The 25829-nt window shown below is 45.2% G+C and overlaps 1 protein-coding gene across 1 annotated transcript; it reads right to left on the reverse strand.

The window, feature by feature from the left end:
- Positions 1–66: 66 nt before the first annotated feature.
- On the reverse strand, positions 67–23618 carry LOC129369914 (SH2B adapter protein 2). Its single transcript, XM_055045582.1, has 9 exons — positions 23397–23618; positions 11637–12573; positions 7240–7341; positions 7003–7094; positions 6564–6664; positions 6292–6453; positions 5316–5518; positions 4067–4241; positions 67–3262 (listed from the first exon to the last, which is right to left on the reverse strand). The coding sequence occupies exons 2-9, from the start codon at positions 12540–12542 to the stop codon at positions 2931–2933; spliced, it is 2073 nt and encodes a 690-aa protein (XP_054901557.1). The 5' UTR covers positions 12543–12573; positions 23397–23618; the 3' UTR covers positions 67–2930.
- Between the last annotated feature and the right edge of the window lie 2211 nt (positions 23619–25829).

Here is a 25829-nt window from a genome sequence, read left to right on the forward strand (position 1 = left end):
TTTTCTCTTTTAAACGCTGAAGCACACCGCTGTGAAGCGTTCGCGTCTCAATAACCGCACAACACGCCCAATAGAGTCACGTTTTATTCACAGAAATATAAAGTAGTATGTCAATTACATCACTTTGTACAAAATTGCACAGACTCTTCAAAACTCAGTCAGACAACAGAAAGTTCAGCTGTGGGAGAGTCACGTAGAACAGAAAGGAGTGCGGTCGCCGACGTGGGACGGGCCGGGCTGGGTTTTTTTAATATTTTCTCCACTGTTTCATAAAGAAGAACCGGTTGTACATAAATAAGACTCGATAGGAAGAATGTCATTTACATGGGCAAAGGAATAACTGGCTTTCAAAAAATAGGATTCTTATTGGCACATGAGCTGCTCCATTCACTGAAATCGTCTTCCAGGCTCGGTGGCCATCCTCAATGAAACACCCCTGACTGTGTTTCCAATAAAAGTAGAGGTTTTGTTTCTTTAAGAGAACAGTTTTCACATGAAACTTGTGCCATTTATAATCTTTTTGGCAAACGGAACAAAAACAAGGTATTTGTTCCTGGCCCTCGCCGCTGCATGTCAGACGCAATAGTCTGTTAATTTTATCGTCCATATTGGATTCGCAAAATAACCCAAATGAGGTTGTTTTTCAAACTGAATGTGACGTACTTTGAGCGTAAATCCAATTTTTTCCTTGAAATTTGCTTAAAACCTCAGTTCATACAGCAAAACACCATCTTTCTATTCAAGGGTGGCCACCTAGACCACTTTGTCCTAGTCAAAACCCACAAGCTTACCTGGAGAGAACACACAACTGTCCCCAACGCTGCCTTTCACACACGCACACAAAAAGAAAACATGTCCCCCCAAATAAAGCTGGGTTTTGTTTAATCCTCAAGGTGTTATTTCAAATTAATCTTATGTCAACAGAGAATCTAAACTATAGGTTACCATTGATGGTGATGCATGTGAATACAGAATACGAAACCAAGGGACCCGGAAAAGCATGTTTCAGAAACACCTCTGCAGCACCCACACACACACACACACACACACACACACACACACACACACACACACACACACACACACACACACACACACACACACACCATTAAAAATATCTGGACTCTAATACACTAGCACACATTCAGAGTAACAACCCGCTAACACGGGAGCCGTCCTGTCCGGTTCATAGAAACTATCTCACACTTTTCAGCAAAACAAACGCCTGACCTTGCGTCTGGATGGGGTGACCTCGCTGAAACTTTCAAAAGCCTTTGCAGATGGCACTTTTAACATCCGGCCTTGCAAAAATAGCCATATCCCTCTAACTTGTCCCACAACTTGTCACTGTAAAATACAAACTTTAGTTTATTTTAATTGGTATATTACATGACAGATCAACACCGAGTTGTGCATGACTGGAAAGAAGGTTGTGAATGTGTTTGAAACTCTCTTACAAATAAGAGTCTGTAAAGGTTTACTTGTCCGTCCTTCTTTGCAGTCGGATTTGGTGGACAGCACACTCTTCATAACATGAACCTCTGGGCCCGTTTAAAGTCTTCTGCAGCCGATTAAAAGGTTTTCTTCCAGGATCACATTGTATTTATCTACATGCGTCATCTTCGACCAACTTCCCTGCCCCCACTGAAGAAAAGAAGTCCCACAGCATCATACCGTTACCACCGTGGGGATGATGCGTTCAGAGTCATTATGTATAATGTTGGGCAAAACGTTTCATTTTGTTGTCTTTCATTGTCTCTTTCAACTACATGGATCGTGGTGCAGTAGAAAACTTGGAATATTGTTTTATAGCTTAATCTCGATTTAAAGTTCCAAGTGTTCCTTGGTCTTCTAGATCAGTAACGTTCTCCAGCTGATCTGTGAAGCCTCAGCAGAACAGCTGGATTTAAACTGAGATTACGTTTTGTGCAGGTGAACTGAGGGCGGTTGGCTACAGCGAACATTTTCTTAGGTTAACAGAGTAAAAAAGGGGGCGGACTTTGAATGTAAAACCCATTTTTAAAATTTTAATTTAGAAAAATTAAAACAACAATGTATCATTTTCCTTTCATCTCACAACTTACTTTACTTTGTGTTGATCTGACACATAAAATCCCTGTGACTGAACGTGGAAAAGATCCAGGACTACGAATACGTTTGCAAGGCACTGTTGATTTTAACCAGAGATGAAACTCACATTTTTAGGGGATGTTAATGGACTCCTCCTCGACGGCTTCAGTCTGTTCTGAGTTCAGGCTAACTGTCAGGCACCCAGACCCCCGCAGGCTGTTCAGGTTTAGGAAAAATACCTCTCAGCTAACACAAACACATGTGCTAGCTGTCCCAGTGTTAGTGTAAGGACCCGGAGCCGGACTCTGAAGAGAAAATCCTCGGGGGACAGCGAGGATATCCGGGACGGATTCAAAGCAGCTTTACAAACATTAACAGGATGCTCCGAGGAGCTGAGCGAGAAAGGCGGGGGGGTTTCTGCAGGGTCATTTCAGACTCTCAGTCCTCTGGCAGGGCAGCGACACCGGGAAGTGTGGGGAAGGCCAAGCAGAAAACGGACAGAGGAAGTGAATCGAAACCATCTGACTCCATCCGCTTGCAATCATCCACACCATCAGATTTTTCTATTTATTATGATTTTTTTATTATTATTTTTTTGTGCATCTTAACCTCTTGTTCTGTGTCCTTGATATCAAGCAAAAAGGGGAATTTGTTAGCGTGGACATGCCGTTTGGCATCATTTGCTTCCCAGTAAATTTCCCTGGGACAAAAATAAACAGAGGAAATGAGGAGTGATTTGGATCAGGGTTTTGTTGTTATTGTTGTTTCTTTAAATGTGCGGAGTTGTCCTTGACACCTTGTGTTTGCAGCACACAAGCCAAACGCTGTTCTTCTGTTTGTTGTTTTTTTAGGATGGTTGTCTAATAGAAGGAGTACTGGTTCTCCACGGCGCGGGCCCTGCGGGTCCCGTCGGCGTCGTGGTAATCCTCCGACGCTCCGCTCGACGCATCCAGCAGGCGCTCGGAGCTGTTGCTCCGGCTCTGCAGGCCGCCGCCGCCCAGCCCCGTACCGGGGTCGCTCCGGGAGAGGGACGGCAGGGCGGTGGGCGAGGACGAGGTGCTGGAGGACCGGGGCCCGTCGGACGAAGGCCCCGCAGGAGCGGCAGTTCCGGGCAGGTGTAGGGCCGGCTGGACGGGATCCGTTCTGCAGGACGCGTCCCGAGGAGGAGTGAAAACCGGAGGCACGGCCGCATCTGTGGCAGAACAAAGAAAGTGTTTTATAAAGTGTAGACGTACGTAGAAATGAAACAACAACTCCGGTCGCTGTTCGCTGGTCCTCCTGGAAAGTCAGAAGTAAAAGGCTCCTTCATGAATCGGCGTGTCAACACAGGCAGTGTGGGCCTCCTGTATTATCCTTTCTCTTGGTGGGCAAGAACGCCAACAACACTGAGGCCAAAGACATGCCTGAGCAGCGCATCAATACGGCCTTTTACACCTCGAATGAAACCCTCGCTTTATTTGCATGCGAGTGAGTGGATGAGTGTGTGTAGGTCCGGGGTTTGGTAAAACAGAGGGCCTCTTTGTGGCCGTCGGGGTGGAGTCAAGAGTCCAGGCCTGCATGCAAAACTTCAGCTTTTATAATTCCCCTCCCCTTACTCTGCTGCACAGGGTTGGGGTGGTAGGATGAGGGAAGTTCAAAATCTGCCATCCATCAGCTACCTGCAAGTTCCTCCTGAATTACATTGAGGTGGTCAAAGAGATTTTAGCTGATCTACGTCACTTGAAATGACATCGAGGTTCAAATAGTCAGTGGCTGTTCAGGACGACCGACAGTCATGATGATATGCAAAAGCTCAACAAGAACATTGAACAAGCTTCAATGTTCTTTACTTGGATTTTATGCAATTACAATGCAAAGCAGAGCGTAAATGTGAAGTGCAGGAGAAACAATACATGTTTTTAGAACAATAAAAAAAGAAACATAAAACATTTGTGTGTAGTATGTAACTGCACAAGATGAATTTTGTGTTATATGTGGCCTGTTCAAGTCGACATACCTGCAGCGGAGCTTCGCTGAACCTGCACATACGAGCGTAACGTGATGTCAGCCGATCCGCCCGACTCCAGGGGAATCGGGTGGGCGTGGAAGTGTCTCAGCATGTCCGTCACAGCGTGGAACCACAAGTGGTGGACGTGGCACTGGCCGTTCTCATTAACGGACAGACGTAAATGCTGCAGGGCGGACAGGGAAGGAGAGGATGAACAGAGAATGAACAGAACGCAAGGAGAACGTTGCCAAGGTAGAGAAAAGATTTTAAAATCGGTCAAGAAAATGGGCCAGCCGATGCACAGAAAGCCGGACAGAGGGCACTATCTTAAGAAGCCTCTTGTCGTGGGAGAAGAGTGACAGCATCCCGAGGCTGACACCAGCGGATATGATGGCAGCTGACACTTCCTCAGCACAGCCGGCTGGCAGGATGTGATGGCCTGGGATCACGTTGCATCAGAGAGCAAAGAGCTCTGACGTTACAGAGACTTTCCTAGGAAATGACAACTTAGCTCGCTGTCAGCTGCAGGGACCGCTGCACCAGCTGTTAAACCAGTTGGGTTAAATCGATTATTCTGGATGCCTAATGTCAATTATCCTAATTAAACAATACGTTATTAGGGTTTTGCTAGTTTTAGGACAGGCTTTCAGCTTTCGCCAACTGAAATTTAAGACTTTTCGAGAACATTATGAATGAAATTTAAGAGCTACATCCCCACACAGACGTACAAGAGAAATGCACATATATTTTTTCAGGTGACCAAACCAGTAAAATGTCTGTTGTCTTTCTGTGACTCGGCAGCGGCTTTGTACTTCTGACCCGTCATGTCGCTGTCTGCAAACTTCAGCCTCATCAGGTTCAGCTTTTTGTTTGCACATATTGTTTGCAACCTCACATTGTTCGGCAACACAATTGAGCCTGCAGCGAAGATGAATGTAAATAAACTTGCACTTTCCCATGATGCACACAAGAAAGCAAGCTAGGTGGCATGTGTTACTGATGGCTTTTACAGCCTCCAGACACAGGAAGCAGCGAGTGACGATGCCTCACTGCGACTCAAACTTTTGTCCGATGCACAATCCCTGCAAAAGAAAACTTGCATCGCCAAGAAATGTAAGGCTTGTCATAAGCATACACACGGCCATCGTACATTTTCTTTACTCAGTTTAGGGTGTTTTAAGGCCTTAATTTAGATTCATGAATATAAGACTTTTTAAGAATGCACAAACACCCTAAAAGAGATGACAGAAGGTCTCACCTTGGCTTTGCCCTGGAAGTTGAAGGTGAGGACGTACTCGCCCGGCCGCGTCTCACTCTGGCGAATCACGAAGAGCCCGTGGCTCCTGGCCCCGCCTGCAAGCACCAGCTGAGCCGCTCGAACGCGAGACAGAGTACCGTGAAACCACGGGTAACCTGCCAAACTGGCATCGCCCTCTGGCTCCTTTGTTCCTTCGCCACCACCTGAACAATGTCACAAGTCAGTTTGTTGTTGTATGGTTTCTTGAAAAAGCGTTCCAACACTTGAACTTTATGTTTCCGTCATGTCACATCGACGAATTGATTGTATTTTATAGGGTTTTTTTACGTTACAGGAGAGATATTTTAGGCAAAGTTAGACTATGAAACATTATAACTGTCTTTGAATGTCTGACAAAGAACTGTTTAATTCATTAACTGATGAACTGAAAGAGTACAACATAACTGGAACCTTAACAAAATGATTGCTTCCTGGAGGTTTTAAATTTTACCCTATTGACAATGTTCGGCTAACGCTACAAAGCTTACCAGAAATTGTTTGTGCTGTAAAAACGAACTGAAACTGACTCTTACTGCGAAGCAGAGACAGTTCTTCTCTTCTGTTTCAGCTCAGAAGGAGTGAGCTGAACAAGGTGGTTAATGTCATTTCAATGTTTGGACAGGCTGAAGGGCATCTTTCGCTTCCTCCATTGCCATTGCAAAATCTACAGGCAGACTACAGAAATTCACCGACAATCATTCACGCCTTCATCTGTTCGCTGACTGCCCTGAAATATAGCAAATTCACCAGAGGAGTCCATTTCAATGGGAGAAAGCCCAAACAGCTGGAGATGAGAATCAAGTGGAGTGACCAACCTAGTCAGTCGCATAAGGTCCCAGTGCAACACGTAAAAATTTTGCCGTTGAAACGTGACAGATTTTCATAAAGTTCAAGTGTCAGCCGTATCTCTCTGAAAGGGAAAGCGGCGTTCTGCTACCTGCAGAAGCGTTGGAGCTCTGGGCCTCTGGGGACTGCAGGAAGCGCTCTAAAGGCATGTGTGAAGGATGCTGAGTGAAGGGAGGCTCCCTGCATCGAACTGAGGGGACACTGTAATGATCTGCTGCTGTGGGACAGGACCTCTCTGGAGCACGATACACACCTAAAAGGGTTTTTTTCATAGAATTATATATATATATACATAAATCAGGACCTCTTTTTTTTCCAGCATCAAAGCATGTAAACACTGTTCAAAGTGAGGTCTCTGCTCACCCTCAGAAAGCAGCTCGCAGCTGCAAGAGGCCACCATGGAGCAGTCTTTGGAGGCCTGGCCGTGAGGACATGACGCCAGCTCGATGTCATCGCCGCTGTCTCTATACACAAGGAGGCAGGTCAGAGCAACCGCAAGAGCGTACACACAGGAGCAAACAAACATCAGCCCGTGTCCTAACATGGTCCTGCACGCCTCCACTTCCTGCACACACCGAAAACAAATAGCCTCTTCTGTTTACATGAGGCCCTGTGCCGACAAAACGTCCAGCTCGTCAGACAAGCCGAGCGGCACAAACCTGGCCCGTGTTTGTTACTCAAGCAGCCTGTCAAAAAGTCCACTAATTGGATGATTAATGAGTCTGTGTGTCATTTCCCTCCACCTCCCTCGCTTCCTCCCTCCAGTCTTCGGTCAACAACAAATATTTATCTGGCTCTTTACCCGGGGTCTATGCAGTCCTGGATATCTGCAACCCAGGAGTTTTTTTGCAGAGAGTCGATGGTTTCCAGGATGTACTCCCCCCCATTCTCCACCTGTGAAAGCAGCCAAAAAAAAAAAAAAAAACACTTCAGTCACACACCGAACTCCTGCTTTCGCGAGTGACCTGTTCTCCAGCTTCAGGTCACCTCCGTGCCACCTGCTTTTCCCCCCACTTTTTGGGGGGCATTTTGAACGCACCTTCAGAACGAACGTGTTGTCCTTGTCGGGCATCTCCAGCGGCATGGTGGTCCTCACCTCCACGATGGCTGAGAGGGGGATGCTCACTTTAGGCTTTGAACACTAAAACCCAGCAGGCAAACGGACTAGTTAAAGCTCACAGCGGTTCATTGAGCCTCATCAACAAACAGCAAGATAAAGACAATCTGGATTTAAAAGGAAATCATTTAGAATCTCTAAAATTAGATTCGCCTGAAAGAAGTCGAGTGTGGCGATATAAACTATTTATTAAATTTTTTTTTAACCCCACAAACACATATTACAACATTGCTGCATGTGATGTGTCTCCTTAGGACTCAACTCGCATGAAGAAGTGTGTTTTATATCACTGAACTGCACACAGCAACTCAATCTATTAGGATTTCAAACTTATTGATGGCAGAACTAAACTAAACCAACAATAGGGTCAGGTTAAACTCCATCAACTGGAAGTTATCGTGACGATCAGTCACGATTCTTATCTCGATAAGAAATGTCACAATTTATCACGATAAATTGTGAAAGACACAACAAATGCCCCTAATGGATGGATGGAGGCACCAATAGATTGACGGACAAATGGCGCCAACAAGCTTTTCTGTGTTGAAGGAAAACACAAAGGTTTCTCTGAAAATGGTCAAGAAAGTCTGAATCGCTGGAAGCGAAATACAAAGAAACAACTTTGATCCCACAGTTGCAGTTTTAATTCTTCCCTGTCAAACGAGTCGACTGGAAAAGGTAAAGCTCCACATCTGTAAATAAAATTAAACCAACGGTGGGAAGAAGGAAGAGCTAAAGCTCTGCTCTGGGCCAAGTGGGAACGTTTTCCCTCCGTTTCCTGCTTCCCACTTCATCCCAGCGATTTCTCCTGCAGGCTGACAAATGAAACATGCAACAAGTTTACCAGAGCGCCGACACGGGCAGAGCCCTCTGCAGAGCCACATGGCAATCTTCAAATCAGACTCCGTGAGCATGTTCAGGGCAGCAAACGCTGTGTATTTTGTGCACATCCATTTGCGTGTGTGTGTGTTTGTGTGTGTTGGGAGGCTGAGCTACTGTCTGGCTTATCAGCGGACCTGTGTGGAGTATCGCTGCACTCATCTCAATCTGCCTATGAAGCTGGCTGCCATCCACACCCACAATTCCCTTTTTTTTTTTTTCCTGGACCAAAAGTAAAAAAAAAAAATAAATAATCACTTCCTGTATTAAACCATTCAGTCGCTTCCTGTTTGTGGTGAGCCCAGCCTCTGAGGGAACAGTCAGTCTCTTTAAAAGAGCCACCGGTTCTTATGGGCCGAGGTGAAGATGAGCAAAAAGGTCTCAATCTGTTTTATAATCGAGGGAAAAATGTGTTACTGCATGGACTGATGCAAGATAAATGCAGGGGTTTGTTTCTGCCCAGCTTGTGATATCAGGCAGTTCTATACGTTTCCAGGGGTTTCCCATAGGATCACACATCCTCCGCCATACTTACCCAAAGGGCCTGAAGTGTTTTTCATTCATTAATGTTTTAATTGCTACCCTGACTGCATGTATGTAGCTGTCGTAGTTATTTCCTGAGTTGTGAAACTCACATGACGATTTATAATTTTACAGGAATTTTTACAGTTGCATCAGATTTGGCAGAGGAGGTTGTCAGAAATGTTTTCTTTTTCTTAATGTTTTTCTAAATTCTTCAGGGCGAAATTATGATGCTCTGATACAATATTAGTTCATTTTATGACTTTTTATTCGTCCGCTGAGAGTTGATCCAATAAGAGAAGAAACTATTGTGCTAAAAACATCAAGAAAAAAAGAGCTTTGAGTTTTAATTTCGAGAACTTTTACAAAACTCACACATGATCTCAACCTTTGGAGGACGTTTAAGACTGATTTATATTATTCTATTTATATTTCAGTAAAAATGTTACTCTTGAATGACTTCTTCCGTCACTCCTTTCCAGCTTTCCAACAGTTTTTTCCTTCCACCTAACTTTCCGTCAATATTCCTGGATACAGCGTTGTTAGCAGTTCGCTGCTCTACCTGTCCCTGTCTGCCGTGTTCCTACGTGGGCAGTGAAGCGGAGTAAGAGCGTGTGGCGTCACAACACAGACCGCCGCCGCTGCGTTGCAGAGGAGCCGACAGATTGATGGCCCTGGCAGGAAGCGGGGAGTCGGCGCGAGTGAGACTTTTATGAGTCAGTTTATCTCTCCGACACTTCGGAGCGACTGCTGTTGTGATTTGTAACATGTGAATGGGACGGCGGTGATAAAAGACGTATGCGTTTAATGGACCTGCCATCCAGGCAGCAGATTAACACCGTGAAGCGAAATTATTCCTCTTTATTTGTTCCTCTTGTGGTTCTCGCTGGCTGGGCAGGGAGTGAGGTCACCCTCTGAACTATTTTTGGTTCCTTTTTTCCTGCTTGTCCCAGCACCTAACTTGCCCAAGATGGGGAAGCAATCAATGTGAACATGAAAAAGAAACTCTGAGATCCTCTTGTCTTATGAAAATCAATGAGGCATCCTCTGGATGCCTCCGCAGCCGCGCCCCTCCTTTCCCACCTGTCCCCACCGCTCTGCTGCCCCAAAGCAGCCGCTTCCACATCCCTACCAGCCACGATCAGAGGACAGCAGCAGAGTTGCACACACTCAGCCGCACAGCCTCCTTGCCTGCTTAAGGTCACGAGCAACGAAGTGGAAATCCCATGCAGCCAAAAGGCGCACGCATGCTCAGGAGCGTGTGTCTGTGAGCAGCGCTGCTCGGCGCAGGCAGGGCCGGATCGCATAGCTGAATTTTAATCTGCCGTTCAGGCTCCCGCTTACTGTCATCATTGATTTTCTTTCTTTTTTTTTTTTTTTGCTCTTCTACACCGCAAAAACACAAAACTCCCCAAGTATTTTTGGTCGAGCTTCGAGTCTAAATATCTTGGTGCACTTGAAATAAGACAAAACTAACTTACAAGTGACTTTTCAGCAAGAAATAGCGGTTTGATCCAAGTCAACAATTCCTTAATATTTGTGAGAAAAAAAATCAGCAGTTATACGTAAAAAAAATCTGCCAGTGAAACAAGATATATTTCCTATATTTTAAGATAAAATGTCTTGTTCCACTGGCAGATTGTTTCATATATAACTACTGCTTTTCCATCAATATTAAGAAATATTGATTTCAAACAAGATTCTACATCTTGATGAAAAGTTATTTCTAGGTTAGTACATTTCAAATAAGGCAAAACTAACTTGGTGAAATGTTTCATTTTTACAGCGCACTTAAACTTAAAGACAGTAAAAATGCATAAAACGGAGATAAATGGTATTTGATGATATTAAAGCTGTCTGTGTGGCATCCATGTAAAACAAAGCATGTAAAAACTTTCTAAAATAAGAAAATGACAGAATCTTGGTTTTTCCTCAGTCAGATCATCATTTGGTGACATAATCCATGTGTTTCATGCGGTTTGTCTAATCTGAAGACAGGAACATGCTACAGATTAAGCACAACAACTTGGGTTTCGTCTTAAATACTGAATAAACTTAAATGGATATAAATTCACCCTTTTACACCTTGCTAGCAGGGTAACGCCACAAGTTGCAAACCACCCTCTTTCAGTTCTGCAATCGCAGAACACGCAGGGTGAGCAAACACGGACCGTGATCTCAGCGGATCGACTGGTGTGACGTGACGGGAGAAAGTGATCCAGGAGGAGAACACGTCTAGATTGACCATCTGAAATGGATTTTAGTGTTTGTCAGTGAAAGAGAGACCAGTAAGGAGAGACTGTACTGGCTGCTGAAGCTCAGTCTCTTAAGACATCTTAAGATGTCTTAAGAGACAATAAAAAATAAGTTTTCCATATGGTGACATTAAATGCTTTAGACCAGTTTTCAAAGGAGGTGCAACAAGCGCCTCAACTACATGATCACCATTATTTCTGTGAACTTTTAGCAGTTTCTTCGTGCTATTTTTTATGCATGTTTCACTGCTGCTTTTGCAATGCACAGGACCTCATCATATAATGATTCAGTCGCTATTGTTTTTTTTTTTTACTTTACTTTAGCACATTCAGTGCTAAAAGTACTGGTGGCTAGTTTCTCCTGTGACCACAGTCCCTTTAGCCCCCATTAAAAAGCTCCCTTTACAGACAAAACCACGGAAACCCAAAGTTTAAGTCATCATGTTCATACTTCCTTCTTTTTTTTCAGTTTGTTTGGCTCAGACTGTCGCTCGCCATCGCTTTAAGCTCCTAAAAATGTATCTTTTTTTCTCTTTTCTTCTCTAAATGTTTCCAGTTGCTTTTCCTGGTTTATTGTTCTCGCCATTTTTTTTTTAAATAATGTACCTGAACTCAAAAAAAAAAAAAACTGACTAGCAGAATGTGTCCACAACGTCAGCACACCTTTGGAGGAACGTAGAACTCCAGCAGGAACTTCTCCCCTCCGTCCTCCCGCTTGGTCTTCCTGAGCAGCAGGCGGCACTTCTGCCACTGTGCGGCGCCCATGCAGTTCGTGTCGTCGGCCACCATGTACCTCAGCGCCCCCTCCCTCTGGATCTCCAGCAGCTCGGCCTTGTGGCCCTGGGAGCTCCGGGGAAGCCGGAGCTTCTGGGACCACCTCTCGCCCCCTCCCGCCTCGCCTCCCGCCCCGTTGGCCCTCCTGACTCCCGAGGGGGCGTCAGGCTCCGGGGAGGCCCGTCTGTGCCACATCTCCTTCACCCCGTCCACCACGCACAGACTCATGTTCCTCAGGGAGAAACCCTTCTTGAAGCGGGCCTTCGGGTGGCCCACCGACACGTCCTCTGAGCTGCGCGACTGACCCAGAACGGACACCTTGTGGTTCTGCTGACCCCGGGAGGAGGGGGCGCTGCTGCCACCGCCTTCCCCGTCCATACCCCCGCCTCCACTGTCCATGCTGTCCAGAGACTCGCTCGAAGCCCCGGTCTCTTTGCGCCGCTGGTAGAGGTCGTGGCCGTAGGTCAGCGGGCAGCCCTGGATCCCCAGGAAAGGGACGATGCTGTACTTGGTCGCTGCGTTGCAGCCGTCCTCCCCCGGAGAGGACGCCCGTTTCTCCTTGGCCCGGGTCAGCGCCGCGGAGAAGCACTCCAGAAAGTGGTTGGCGAAGTGCTGCGAGAAGCTGGCATCGGCGCCGGGCGAGTCGTAGCACGGGTTCTCCGACAGGAAGCGCTGGAACTTGTCGGCGAAGTCGGCGGCCGCGGCTCTGGCGTGGAGCTCGCAGAACTCTCTCCAGTCGGGCAGCGGACACGAGGAGGAAAGCTCCGGGCTACCGGGCAGCGCCGCTCCGTTCATCACTGGGCCATGCCAACCCACCGAGGAGAGGCTGAGGAGGAAGGAGAGGGAGAGACTGTCGGTGTGGATTACACAGAGAAAGAGAAGGAGAAGACGCTGGCTTTGGGTCACACAAAGCAGCCGGGGAGCAGCCTGCATGTGAGATGGTGTGAATGGAGCAGACTGAGAGCCAGCTTACATCCATCACTGAGATGTTTACATAGAAACACAGAAAAAAATACAATTCAGATCTGCTTGGTTTATTGGATGGGCTTTCTTTTTTGTTTGGAAAGTGAGAAGATGCAAAAGAACCCAGGATCCAAAACCCAGAACCTCCACCGCCCCATCGCCCCCCCCCCCAAAAAAACTGTATTTTAGTGCTCTGGTAGATCTTATTAATATAAGAGAAGCACTAAAAATGCTTTTAGTGCTTGTCTGCCTCTGATGGGCAAGCAGGAAATCTGTCATCCACCCGGCCACCATGTGCTGCTACAGGTCATGCTGACGTCACTTGGTGTGGAAGTTGTTACTGAGGGTTGACAACTCTAATGTAGCAAACGCCAGAATTACTCGGGTGTTTAAAACATGAGGTCAGAGGAAGCTTCTAGAGAAAATTGGACTTTCAACAGACACTACAGCTCTTTTAACACAAAGTTAAACGCTAACAGAAGCTAATACGGAGATGTTTCCCTGTTTCATCACTTTAAGAGATAAAATTTGATCTTTCATAGAACATGTTGAATTAGGAAATGTCGACAGTCTTCAGGAAATCTCACACTTTACGTGAGGATACAAGAGGTTTACAGGGAACAATGTTTTTAAGCTGGCCACGCAGCTAACCATGCTAAATGCTAACACAACATGGTAACGTCGGCGCTCTACCAATTGTGTCTTTTGCACAGTGATGTAGCTTCTAACCTTCATATAAAGGTTTTTTTTTTAATTAATTTATTTTTTTGCGTTACTTCGGTAACGCAGAAGTTTTGCGAGGTGACGCAAAAGAAAAAGAATCCCCCCCCCCCATGTCCACTAGGGGGCTCCGTACGTCACTGTCCCGGTGAAGTTTCGACGATTCAGAAAGAGACGGATCTGACCTCAGGTTTTATTTCAGAACGAGACAAAACTGTTCAAAGATGTTTAGATTCGAGTCAGTCACAGGGAACGATTCAGAAGAAAAAAAACCCGAACGTCGTCATTAAAATCTGTCCATCTATGAGGAAGAATAAAGTGGCGCCTCCACTGTCAGTCCGACATGAGAGTCAGATGGTTCTGATCCAAAAATATCCGTCAGTTCCAGTTTATGACTTGGATCATTATGTCCTCTCCAGGCCTTTTTTTTTTTTTTAAACATCTATTCAAAAGTTGCTGACATCCACTGTTTCTTTCCCAACACGCCAGTTCTCGTGAATCGGGTTCTTCCCCTTTCGGGCTGCAGCTCCGCCAAATCGCATCACATCATGGACTGAACTTTTCGCTACACTGGGAATCCAACACAAAGCCATAGCGACACCGTGTCAGCGGCAACATCCAATCAGACATCCGCACACAACCCATCCTCCGTCTTCCCCCTCTCGCTACATCTGCACGTCGTCCTGCGGTGCCAAACAATCCGACGCGTGTTGGTTTTGATTATTCCCCTCCCGAACCTCACGGATGAGCGGCCGGACAGAGAGATGGGATCACCTGAGCTGCTGGGCTCCTGCTGCTGCAGCGGCGAGAGGTTTGCGCTCTGAAAACAAACGCGTCTTTCCAGGGACTTCTGCAGGAGTCCCAGGGCTGATTGATGGTTTTAATAGATTAAGCATCGTCTCTTTATAACGACAGTCTCGCTTTTGTAGTGTTTTTGCCCTCGAGATCACAAGATCGGACAAAAACAACAGAGCGGATCAAAACTACTGATTTTTATACTTTTGAATGACAAAAATAAATCTGACAATTCACATCTTTGTTATGAGATGAGACAGAAAGTCAACATTATACATCAGGTTACATCCTTTTTGCGTGAGACTGGCTGAATATAATGACATGCAGAATGTGTTTTCATGTATAGGCTATATACTGTATACATATCAGCCCTCAGTTTCTGCTTTCCAAGCTTCCCTTCTTAATTTTACACACGCCGATATTTCAATAATGATATATTATGCAGCCCTTATAAAAAAACTTAGTGATTAGCCTATAGAGCATCGATGTAAGAAGTGGGTCAGAACTCTTACACAACAATGTGATAGATATTGTTTGTGTGCCACATGTGCAATTACTAATCCCTTATTTTTGTACTGTTTACCTAAAAAAAACAACAACAACAAAACAGCAACTTGACACACAAATTTGAATCTTGGAGTCTACTTAGTTTCCCCAAGACTTTTCTGAAACTGGGTTGTCCTCCCATGACCTTAGATCGTTTGAGTGAATCACATTGAGCCGCTGCGACGCGATTTCAAAGGCTCAGCTTGCTGACTGAGCGGTGAAGACGCACGAGCGAGCCGCTCACACGTTTCCTCTTGTTTTGCGCCCTGAAGCTGAATCACGACGCGAAGTCCAGAAATAGAAGCAGTTACATTATCAGTCATCAGGTTACACAAGCCCATCCCGATAGGTGTCACACACACACACAGAGGGAGAGACGGAAGGTTTTCATGGTTTTCATGTTGGGATGAACACCTAAACAGTGGAAGATTGTTTCCTTCTCATTCATGAATTGATGGACTCATTCATTAAATGCTCCATGTATTCACGCCTTCAGGCCACACAAGCTTTGTGAGCCAAACTGCTAATCACCATGCAGTAATAATCACCCCCCTCCTTAGTTGGTGAGAGTGGTGTGTGTGTGCGTCTGTGCTGCTGATGCTGGGGAGCAGGTCAATACCCATTCAGCTATTTAAAAACCTGCACTCGGCCAACTTTCCACCCATTCAGCAGAAAAACCCAGCACACGACGAGGTGCTTCTGAAACTCCTGCCCTTCCTCGTTCAAGGATATTGAACCATCCACTGTCTCTCTCTCTCATACGCACACTCATTGAGTCAGCATGAAACTCAAGCCGTAAGGCTCTGGAGGAAGTGGACAGCATTATGGTTTTCTGGGGCTCAGCAGACTACTGAGGAGGCAAACTGGCATCTGGAGGAAAAATGATGACAAAGAAGAAGGAGGGATGGAGGTGGAGAGAGAGGTGGCTTCTGGGTCCACCTTCCCACACGTTACTGCCACAAGAAGTGTTTCACTAGGATTTTGTGCAATAGACCGACGCGCAACTGTGAACAAAGGTAAAATGATAGATGGGTTTTCAGAACAAAGATGGGATGAAATTGTGCCTTTTGTTGCACTCGGTACTTTGACACCCCTAAATAAAGTCCAGTTTCCTTCAGAGGTAGTTTGTACAAAAACTCACACAGGCTTTCTGTCTGAAGAAAAACAAAAAGCCGTAATCTGAGTTTTATAGGTCTATGCTTGAGTAAAATGAACTTTGCTTTTTTTAACTCTCTGAACTACTAACGACACGACAAGCAAAAGTTTGATATTTATTAGCAGAAAATGAGAAACGGTCAAAACGACTGAAAAGACGCGGCGCTTTCAGACCTGAAATACTGCAAAGAAAACAAGACCATGTTCATTTGGAAACAACAATATTAATGTTTTAACTCAGGAAGGGTTCAGGAATCAATATTTGGTGGAATAGCCAGGTGGTTTTCAGAGGCGTTCAGTGCAGTGGGCTCTTAACGTTTTGCAGAGTGTGAGCCTCCTATTGGATGGTTTCTGCATGGGCCGTTATTTTTCATCAGGCAACAAGTTATTTAATACCAACGGATGCAATGAGCAGCTTCTAAACAACGATGTCTAAGGATAAATTCTGCATTTCTGTAAAAGAGGTCAGGTGTGTAAGACGGGCCGGATCATGAACGCATGAAGCAGAAGCAAAATCTGAAGAAATTGCAGAAACTACTACAAACTGGGTTGAGATTTTTGTCCTCACATTATTAAAAAATGGGAGGATAGTTGAGAACCGTCGTCTCTGAGGAAGGAATGTGTTTGGACAAAACACCTAGAACGTTTGGTCATCTTTTAAGCATTCGGCGAAATAGATCTGATGGAGCCGTCGTTGGAGGAGCTGCACAGACCCATGACTCTGGTGGAAGTATCCAAACACCACACTGTTATTGGTGCGGCCCCCAAATATAGACTTCAAAGAAGATTGACAAAAAAGAGCAAGAGGAATGTTTAAGACATGTCATTGCTGTTGTGTTTACAGCTAACGCAATTTCTGGTGCGCTCCATCGAGCCGGTGTGTTTTGTACGGCACCTCAGTCGGGTCAAATCAGTTCTGTTCATTTCAAACTTCAACAGTTCAGTCCAGGCCTCCAGCTCAGTCTGCACGAAGCAAAGCGTAGAAAATGGGTTTGTTTTTTTGACCGGGCCGAGTCGACGGAGGTTCTGGAACAAACAGCTCCAGGTCAGCGCGAGGATCACGCTTGTTGTTTCATTCGTTTAGTAGTCAGGACATAAACAAAGGTTAGTCATGCTTGTGCAGGTGTGAACGCAAAAGTCGTGGTCTTTTATTTTTTTAAATATCCTCGGTGGACTTTCACTTCCTTCTGCTTGCATCTGTGGGAATCTGTCCAAGAGGCCGGTTTTCATGTTCGTGTTTAAAAGTGAAATGAAGTAATTGCTATCAGAATTTTTTACATAAGAAATGGTAAAAAACAAGTCGCCATCTCAACCCTATTAAAAAGGTGTAATTGAAACATAGAGCGTCAATGCATAGAACGCTCTGTTTTGGCAGATTGGCAACAAATTTTAACAATGTACAATTGAATGCTGGCATATTGCCCACTCCCAGTCATATTTATATGTTTAGAAATGAGAGTAAGGTGTGGTTTTTTTCCACACGTAAAGATGAGGGACTGTGTTTGAAGCCAGCAATCAGTGAGGCTGTGAAGGTGTAGGAGACAAAGGGAGCGTAAAGAAAAGCAGACACACTCCAGGACGAGAGACAGCGGAGATTCCCACATCGACACAAATCCCTTCGGAGGTTTTCAGCTCCACCGGACCAGAAACAAAGACGGGGAGAGAAAAGGGCAAACTGAAGGCGAGTCACAGGGAGGCTGAAGGTATAAGCGGTCGGTCCACCCTTCAGGCCTCAGAAAACCTCCCATCTTCCTGTATCAGTCGCCTATCCGTTGGAACAATCTGCCACTGCCGAGCCTCTTGCTCCTCATCCTCCTCCTCCTTCTCCTCCTCCTGGTTTTACACCCTGGGGAGTAGTGCAGATATCTCTGTCAGATGGTCGGGAATCGTGTTTGCAACAGCAAGCTGAGTGGGGAGGAGAGGAAGGGGACATCGCTGCGCGGGGTCAGCGGTCAGCTGCAGCCTGCAAGACACGTCGTACGGCCACCGTTCCCTATGTGAGGTTAGGAGAGATACGACGATGCTGCTGCAGGTTCCTGTGGGAACACTGAAGACAATTCAGTCTCCGTGACGAGATGCATGCAGGTCTGCGTTGCTGAAGCTCGGCACATTTTCAGAGGCGAACAGCGCGTGTGCGGTCACAGAGTCGCCTATATCATCCGTGCTGTGCTCTGCCTCGTGCCTGCAGAACACCCCCTGTGATTGGCTGATGAGGATGATTGGTGATGTTGCGCTCTCACCGCGGGGAGTTCAAGCCTAGCCGTGTTTTCTAAGATTAGCTCTCACCACAGCAGGACACACGGCTTGGGAGCACGCTCAGTGCAGCACAGCAACGCACAACATCTCCAACACCGTAAGAGTCGCATTGACTAAAGGCCTATCACAGGTGTAAATAACGTCCAGGTGTTATTAACACGTCATAAGGTTTACAATTCATACTTTTGATGCTCACTTGTAGCAAAAGAATATTGTTGAACAGATCTAATAAGATAAGAGACAACAATCTTTCACAATGGAAGACAATAGTTGCTAAGGATGCATGAAATTAAATATTATATATATTATGAATCATACATATTTGGTGCTGACATATTGTGCATGCCCAGATTTTTTTCATACCCGGCTCCCTGGAGGTTAACGTCATTGCATTTGCGGGCTTGATATGAAACTTTCATAGAGTCGCTATGGAGCAGAAAAGATTCAAACTGCGACGACAACTTAAACATTTTTTTTTTTAAATTTGATTTGAAGTTATAGGAGAACACAAAGTAGTGAATGACTGTGACAACAACGCGTGTTTTAATGACAAGAATCGTGGGAGCTGTGGTTTGATCTTCACTCTTTACTCAGAAACCCCAAGAGAAAATGCAACTACAGTCAGAGGTCTTTTTCAATTTAATCTCAGACGGCGTTAGGGAACAAACCGTCATACAGACCAAGAATCACAAGCCGGGTTTTAGGACATTATCTCCAACTTTGGACGTTTCACAAAGTAGCGGTCAGACCTTCTTCTCAACATGGCAACAGCTCCAAACCCACCGAGACACTGCAGACCGTCACAAAAGTATTTTTGCTCCCAAGCATGTTGTGGACACAGTAAAAATGTGAAGGAAGGTGATCTGGTCAGATGAGACCAAAATCAAACTGTGAACAACACTTTTCACAAATCTGCATTCATAGAAACTGAAAAGCAAACATCACTCTCCTTACATGTTGCATCTCTGTGGCTTTGTGTTGGCCTGTCACTAAAGCTTGGGGTGTGTGAATACTTTTGCAAGGTATCGTATGTGGGAGTGTGTGTGTGGGCGTGTGACGGGGAACTCTGCTGCCACAAAAGATGAAGTGACAAAGAGAACCGGAGGAGATGGAGACAGACGATAGCGATCCCCATGAGCGGGTGATCAAAGATTCGAGACGGCACACGAGGGGTGAGACGTGGCAGCAGGAGGAAAAGCAGAAATAGGGGTGAGCTGAGATAAACTCCCCCCTTCTTTTAGTTTTAGATCTGCTGCCTTCGGACCGGTTGCTCTGTGACCTTTAACCCGATCACCGATAACCTCGCCTGTTCGTAAATAGCCTGAACGTCTCACCATCAGAAACACACACGGACAAAAGGGGGGGTTTTCCTTTTTCTTTCTTTTTTTTCCCCCTCCCTCTGGCAGACAGACGAACATCATGAATGGGATCCAGCCCCGATCCAGACACTGATACACCCCGCTGCATGCAGCCACTGTCTCTGTGCAGGAGACCATGGGCGTGTTTACAGTATGTTACTGCAAACCACAGATAAGAATCCAGACATGATGAGGAGAGGCTGATTTCCCCTGCACCAAATTACCTAAGTGCTTTTCCGGTTTACCTGCGATGGGGGCAGAGAGGGATTTCCATCCTCTTCCAATAACGTGGAGAGCAGAGCCTCACCGCACACATATTAAACACATTAATTAGCCTCTCCAGCCAGACCGTCGTCTCCCTCCCTCTCCCTCTCTTTCTCTGGCGAGGTTTGACAGTGCAAGCGTGGAGTGAGCTCAGGCATCCATATGGCAGCCGGCGATAAAGGACGGACTGCGTGGGAGATGCACATTGCACCGCTGACTTGTGTTTCCTGTCTCTCACCCACCAGGTCTAACTGATTCCACAGATGACCACAGGCCTCTCGCGGGACCGCGCGGAAGCAGAGGAACGCTCCAGAACCCGCTTTATGTTTCACTAGCCGGGATTAAATTTGGTTAATGTAGGAAACAGCAACAGGAAGTCGGTTCAGTCGCTTTGTGTTATATCCCCTCTTGTCTTGGTTTATCCAGCATTTTTTATTTTTTATTTTTTTTTACTTTTTGTTGACAAAATGTTTCACCTGTGATATTTCAAAAAGCAGAGTGGATCCATGCTTTTTAATGCTTTTTAGAGGATTTGAGCTTATTTATTAACTTTTATCTTTTAACTGCGTATGCTTTACCCTTCCCACGTGAATCGCTGAGGGATGAACCGGTTTTGCATCTGCAACCAATCAGTAACTGGATCTTTGTGCGTTTGCTACAAGCAGCCTGCGACAAAGGTGCAACTGTGAACATGGGAGAAATGACCAAGCAGACACAATTTGACAGGTTTTATCAGCAGCATGGAGGTTTTAATAATAAGGCATACAGTGGATAATCTACTGTATGCACAGGTGTCAAACTAAAGGCCCGCGGGCCAAATCCAGCCCGCCATAGCTCTTTGTGTGGCCCTCTAGATCCTAGACTAAACTCTAGATGTGCTTAAATATTATGTTATCAATGCAGTTTTTATCAGTTTCAAGTTATTGTGAAAATTCACGTAAAATCAACAAATCGCTGCACTTTTTTGCATTAATATTTAAATGGGAGTTCATTGCAGATTTCTCTCAAAAACTTGCTTACTTGTACTAATCAGCTCCTTCAGCCTTAATGGATGTCAGACAATAGTACTTGATCTGCACAGAGTAATAAAAAGTGATATGTACCAAGATCAATAAGCACAAATATTGAAATTTAGTATCGCCAACCCTTTGATTTTTACTGCAAAAAATATACATTTAAAAAAAAAAAATCACAAAAAGCATCACGAAATCCTTGAAGGACTGAAAAGATCAAAAATATTGTTTAGTTTTAAATATTGATATTTCATCAGTTTGCGGAGTGGTTTCATCAATACATTCTGGCACAACCGGCCCTTTAACAGCATTCATCCTTATTTGGCCCAAACCGAAAATTAGTTTGACGTCCCTGAACTGAGGGACGATGGATCCTTCAGGTTGCAGGTTGTTGTGGACGTTTCTTAAAGCAGGAACAGATTGACCCAGAATTGAGACTGAAAGTCTTGTGACACTATTTGCATAGGTAAACTGCAAAAGCTTTGTGTGGGGAAGCCTCTACCTTCACATTTTTGTCTGCATGTCACTACTGAGGTAAAGTGACCAAAAACATGCTACGAACTGAACCTTCACAAGTTCAGCCCCTTTACTCTCGAAGCCACTTTCACAAAGATTCAATTTAAGACTCATTTTTCATTTGTGTCGCTTTACTTGCAATGTTATTCTTTACTTCTGTTCCAGCTTCTTCTTTTTTTAATGCTAATTTGATCCATTTTCTTTGATAAAATCCTCCTCTCTGCTGTGCAGCAGACGTTTCCGTTACTCCACGAAAGGATGGCAGTCAGGGATCAGAATTGCTTTTCCCACATTTTGTCATCTGGTTCAAACAGACATCAGAGCAATGAGCAGAAGGAGAAACTTCAGAAAACAGCGTTCACTTGAAATGCATCACAATTCAAATTCGAGCCATTTCTAAGGTCATTTATTGCCACGGATGATTCAAATGCTTAAGTTAAGGGGCAAATAAACAGAAGCCAACTAGGTTTGACTACAGATACAAAATAAAAGCAGCTGGCATGAAATTATGTCTTCTATCCTCTACTTGTTGGTTTGCTCCATTAATTAAACGGCAAGCTACAAAATGTGTCACTGCGGTTCTGATGTCGGGACAGGAAAGCAGAGGAAGTCCAAAGGAAACTCTGAGACAGCTGAAACATTAGGCGTCTGCAAAACAAAAACGTATTCGAACGTTACGCTCCTGTCAGCAGCAAACGTCGATATTTAATAACGCGTGATGAGATCGTTCAAGGAGGAGTAAATCTGATTCCATCCAATAGTTTTGAGTGAACAAGAAGCTCCTTGTTGTTGGATCGTAGCGTCTCGTTTCATTTTGAACCATGAAACGAAACACAAAAAGCTCGGCCGACTTTGACTTGAGTTCATTTGGGGTTTGGACCTCGTGGCTCTGAGCGAAGGATGACCGGATCAGCCGTTTAAAACTATTATTGATGTCTGTGTGATTTTATGTTGGTTTTTTTTTTTTTTCAGAAAGCGTAAAAAGATGTTCCTGAAGATGTTATATGTCAAAATTCCCGAAGTGACATTTCAGCAGAATCCGGGCTTTAAACACATGTCAGGATGGATGGGCGTTATCGAGGTATTGATTGTAAAATTCAGGATCAAGAGTCAGTCTGTAGATGCTCTCTGAGGGACCCAGGGGGCCAAAGGTCAACAGGTATCTTCAGGACTCGTCTTACAACTTGGATTTTTCCGCTTAGAAAAACCAACCTGACATTAAAATGAGTCAAAATGGACAAGTTTTCACTCCAGATCCCAAAACGCCCCGATTTCCAGGGAGCAACAGCACAAACTGCTTTCTGACCACGGAACCGGAACCGGATCCCTCCAGCTGATCGGGCCGTGAACGCCTCACAGCCAGCAGGGCCTCCTCGGTCGCAGAGAGAAATCAGACTTATTAGGGCTTCATATTAACTGTCTGTCTGCTGACACACGAGAGAAAGTCGATAGCAGGCCTGAAACCGGGCCGCTGCAGGCCTATTTAAAGCCCACAGTGGATTGTTGTGCAGCCTGCGCGCTGCGTGGCTTCATGAATGGGAGTCGGCGGGGCGGCCGCCTCCTGCTGAATGGCTGACAGCTCCCGGTCCGGATGAATGGGAACAAATGACTGCGGATCACAGAACCATCCAACCGGGCCGGACCGGAGCGGGCCGGACCGGGCCACACTGTGCTCCTTCAATTAAGCCTCCTAAGTGGATTATCGGAGAAGCCCTGCTTTCTCTTTTCACACCGTGACCCCCTCCTCTTCCCTCCCTCTCGCCATGCAGAGCCCCATGCGCAGCCCGTCCTCCGCTCCGATCCGGCCCATTGCCATCCGAACCCGAACCTTCCCGCAGGTTTCACCGCGGACGCTGAACGAAGCGGAGGCGCAACAAACAAGCAGATTATTCACGAATCCTGCATCTTTACGATCAGCGTTGTTATGATGATGATGATGATGATTATTATTATTATTATTGTCCTTCAGGACGCAACGCGCGTCGGGAGATAAAGAAGGTGTCAGGATGGATAAAAGCAGGTCCAAACGCAGCAGCTGCAGCAGCAGCAGCTGCAGCACTCACCTCAACACGCTTTCATCGGATCTCCGAGGCGATCCCGGTGTTTTCCAGTGAGGATGTTCAGTCGGTGGATTCAGCCATGGTTAGTCTGCCCCCATCTCCGCCCCTCCCCACCGGCTCGTCCGACGCTCTCCTGTCCGGTCTACAGGCGCTGCGCGGCGGCCAGCTCTTCCTCCATCTCTGCGCGGCGCACTGAGCTGCAGCTGCTGCTCAACACCGGGCTCTAAGGCTCCACAGAGCCAGAAAACAACACACACACACATTTACACACACAACTTCCGGAGGAGGCTTTCACAATAAAAGCGGCTGGCACTGCAATCCCCAGAGTTTAGGCGCGGTTCCACACAGGGCGTCACGTTTAAGGCTCTCACGCCCCTAGAAACCTGAACGTGTCGGTTTTATTTTGTTGGTTTCAACGCGTCCAATCTGGCAGCTGAGCGTCACAACAGATTCACCTTCGCGAGTGGAGAGCTGCAGCTTTCACCGCGATGCTCTGCTGCGAAACTGCTGGGAGGTTTATGTCAAACGTAATGAACAAAGAAGAAAGGTGGACAAAAGGGTTAGAAAAGAAAGGAGGAGATATGATTGGAAGATAGAGGAGGAACACAAGTCAGTATCCCAGAGGTCTGCCTCTAGAGAGAGAGAGAAAACCAGTCACAACAAACAACAGCATTTGAGTTTCCTCTCAAGCTCAGCCAGAATGGATGGAGAGCATCCAGGAGGATCCGTTTTTCAAGTTCTCCTTGAAATTCCTAACTTGATTCACGTCTGAACTTCGACTAGGCCATTTGACTACGCTTTGATTTAAAGGATTCCAACATCATCTGGAGGCTTTTTCTTTAGCCTCTAATAGGTCAGCCTTGCATGGGGGTTCATCCGTCTTCTCATCAACTCCGACTACCTGGAGAAAGGCGTCCCGAAGCATGATGCTGCCGCCACCATGTTTTACAGCCGGGTTGGTGAGTTTAGGGCCTGCAGCTGAAAGTGGCTCTCTGGGCCTTAATGACGTCGTCTGAAATAGCTAACTAATGATTTTAAATTGAAATGTGATAAAAAAAATGTAGGTTTTAACACATATCTGTGGAATAAGTATATTGAATTTACACAAGAGGACAGCCCTGAAACAAAGAAAAGGCAATCGACACAAATATGAACATTCAATAGAAGAAAATGCACCCAGTCATACAAAAGTTTGTTGTTCTCTATTTAAATCCAAATAATAGAAGTAAAAATTTTCTTTTTTTAAAAAATGACAAATTTTGATCAAAATCACAAGTTGTCTTTTTTCTAAAGACATTGTTATGGTCTGTTTTTTATAAAACTCATTCCTTTCTGAGAAAGTAGAAGTCAAGGTTACTAACTAAACAATTAGAAATTACTCAGCCGGAGCAACAGTGACAGGACAATAAACAAGTAAAATTAACATTTTATTAAACTTATAAATGATTAAATGGGACATTGGAAAAAACCACAGAAGAAGCTCAGAAAATGTAAAGACTCAAAGAAAACAGAAGTGGAAGAAATAAAGCACAAATCCAGATTAGAAAATAATCAAAGTTCCCAGGCCGTCACATTTCTAACGTCGTTTTATTTTCCAGACGCGTGTCAAACCGGAGGCCCGGGGGCCAAACCTGGCCCACTGTGGCTCTTTTTGTGGCCCTCTAGACTCCAAATAACATCTGGAAGTCCCTCCAGTTTTACTCAAATCTGCAAAAATCCACACAAAATACTCACAAAATCGACAGATTCCCACATTCTTTCTGATTTTACTGAATTTTTTTTCTTAAAATTAGCCAAAAAAAGCAAAGAAAAAGAAAAAAAAAAACCAAAAACAATCGGTTTAAGTGACTGCCGCCTCAGCGTTACTTGATGTCAAGTTACAGTCCATGATCGATGTGGCGATTAATAAAAAGTCACCTTTGATGTCACACATCAGCACAAATATTGTAAAAATCCCTTACAAACATTTCTAAATTACCAAAATATGTAATTTTGATTGCAGAAAAAAACCCACAAGAAAATCCCACCATGCTGGACGGACTGAAGAAATGCTTAATGTTATTTTATCTTAATGAACATTTATAGAGTGTTGAAACAGCTATTTGTTGACATTTTAACAATTGAATGTGTTTTATTTTTGTTTTACATTCTGGCCCTTTGAGAACATTTGGATTTTTTTGATGTGGCCCAAAATGAAAAGGCGTTTGACCCTCCTGACCTGGACGATTAGGAAAAGCAAATCAAAATGAGTGAAACACATAAACCAAATCTTTCAGCAGCAAATTTCAGATGAACCCAAATGCTGCTGCAGTACAGAATGACACTGTATTTTCAGTCGTCATCGACCAAAGGAGGAAGCGAAACCGCTGGAAACGTGATCATTTGTCAAATGACCAGATTTGTTTTCCGTCAGCTTTTTTCTGACCGTTTTTTTGT

Source organism: Poeciliopsis prolifica, unplaced genomic scaffold, assembly GCF_027474105.1.
Source record: "Poeciliopsis prolifica strain line A6 unplaced genomic scaffold, Auburn_PproV2 SCAFFOLD022, whole genome shotgun sequence".
Taxonomy (NCBI): domain Eukaryota; kingdom Metazoa; phylum Chordata; class Actinopteri; order Cyprinodontiformes; family Poeciliidae; genus Poeciliopsis; species Poeciliopsis prolifica.